Source organism: Mus caroli, unplaced genomic scaffold, assembly GCF_900094665.2.
Source record: "Mus caroli unplaced genomic scaffold, CAROLI_EIJ_v1.1 scaffold_13272_1, whole genome shotgun sequence".
NCBI classification, from domain to species: domain Eukaryota; kingdom Metazoa; phylum Chordata; class Mammalia; order Rodentia; family Muridae; genus Mus; species Mus caroli.
Genome location: NW_018389566.1, coordinates 3,419 through 4,562, shown reverse-complemented (window position 1 = coordinate 4,562; position 1,144 = coordinate 3,419). Strand labels below are relative to the sequence as shown.

Sequence of the window (1,144 nt, the reverse complement as noted above, 5' to 3'; positions counted from 1 at the left end):
TGGGGGTGGTGGACAGGAAGTGATGTCAGCCAGCACCGTGGGAAGTGACTGCGAGGGACAGGAAGTGACGTCACTCCCACAGGAAGTAACTCTAGGGAGCAGGAAGTGAGCCCGGAGGTGACGGGAAGTGGCTATCGTTGGACAGGAAATGACGCTGAGGGACAGGAAGTGACGTCACAGCCCCCTGAAAGAGTGACTGTCGGTGACAGGAAGTTTCCACCTGTGGACAGGAAGTGACTTTAGGGTGACAGGAAGTGGCTATCATTGGACAGGAAGTGACATCACAGCCCTGATAAAGTGACCCTAGGGGACAGGAAGTAGCTTTAGGGGAACAGGAAGTGACCCCGGGGGGACAGGAAGTGACTTTAGGGGAACAGGAAGTGACCCCGGGGGGACAGGAAGTGACTTTAGGGGAAAAGGAAGTGACCCCGGGGGGACAGGAAGTGGCTTTAGGGGAAAAGGAAGTGACCCCGGGGGGACAGGAAGTGACTTTAGGGGAACAGGAAGTGACCCCGGGGGGACAGGAAGTGGCTTTAGGGGAACAGGAAGTGACCCCGGGGGGACAGGAAGTGACTTTGGGGGAACAGGAAGTGACTTTGGGGGAACAGGAAGTGACCCCGGGGGAACAGGAAGTGACATTGGGGGAACAGGAAGTGGCTTTGGGGGAACAGGAAGTGACCCCGGGGGGACAGGAAGTGGCTTTAGGGGAACAGGAAGAGACTTTGGGGAACAGGAAGTGACATTGGGGGAACAGGAAGTGGCTTTGTGGGAACAGGAAGTGACCCTGGGGGGACAGGAAGTGACATCAACCCCCACACACCGCGACTCTAGCGGCCGGGCGGTGACGTCACGCACACAGGAAGTGACCCCCGGCCCCGACCCGCCCCGCCCCGCCCCGCCCGCAGGGAAGTGGCACCTGGGCCTGAGCTGCCGCGCGGCCACCGACTTCTGCCACCACCCCCTGCGCCACGGCTTCGACCGCTTCCTGGGGGTCCCGACCACCAACCTGCGCGACTGCCGGCCGGGGGCGGGCACCGTGTTCGGCCCCGCCCTGCGCTGGTTCGTGGCCCCGCCCCTGGCGGCGCTGGGGGCGGCGCTGGCGGCCATGGCGGCGGCGCGGTGGGCGGGGCTGGCGCGGGTGCCC

General features: G+C 63.6%; 1 protein-coding gene across 1 annotated transcript in view; it reads left to right on the top strand.

Annotated features, from left to right (window-relative positions):
• Positions 1-1,144, top strand: part of LOC110288170 (steryl-sulfatase-like) — a gene marked incomplete at its 3' end in the record, with an annotated part of 5,350 nt that overhangs the window by 1,777 nt on the left and 2,429 nt on the right. The window contains exon 3 of the mRNA XM_029473823.1: positions 308-1,119. Coding sequence (XP_029329683.1) covers positions 308-1,119 — 812 coding nt within the window. The remainder of the gene's footprint in view (positions 1-307; positions 1,120-1,144) is intronic.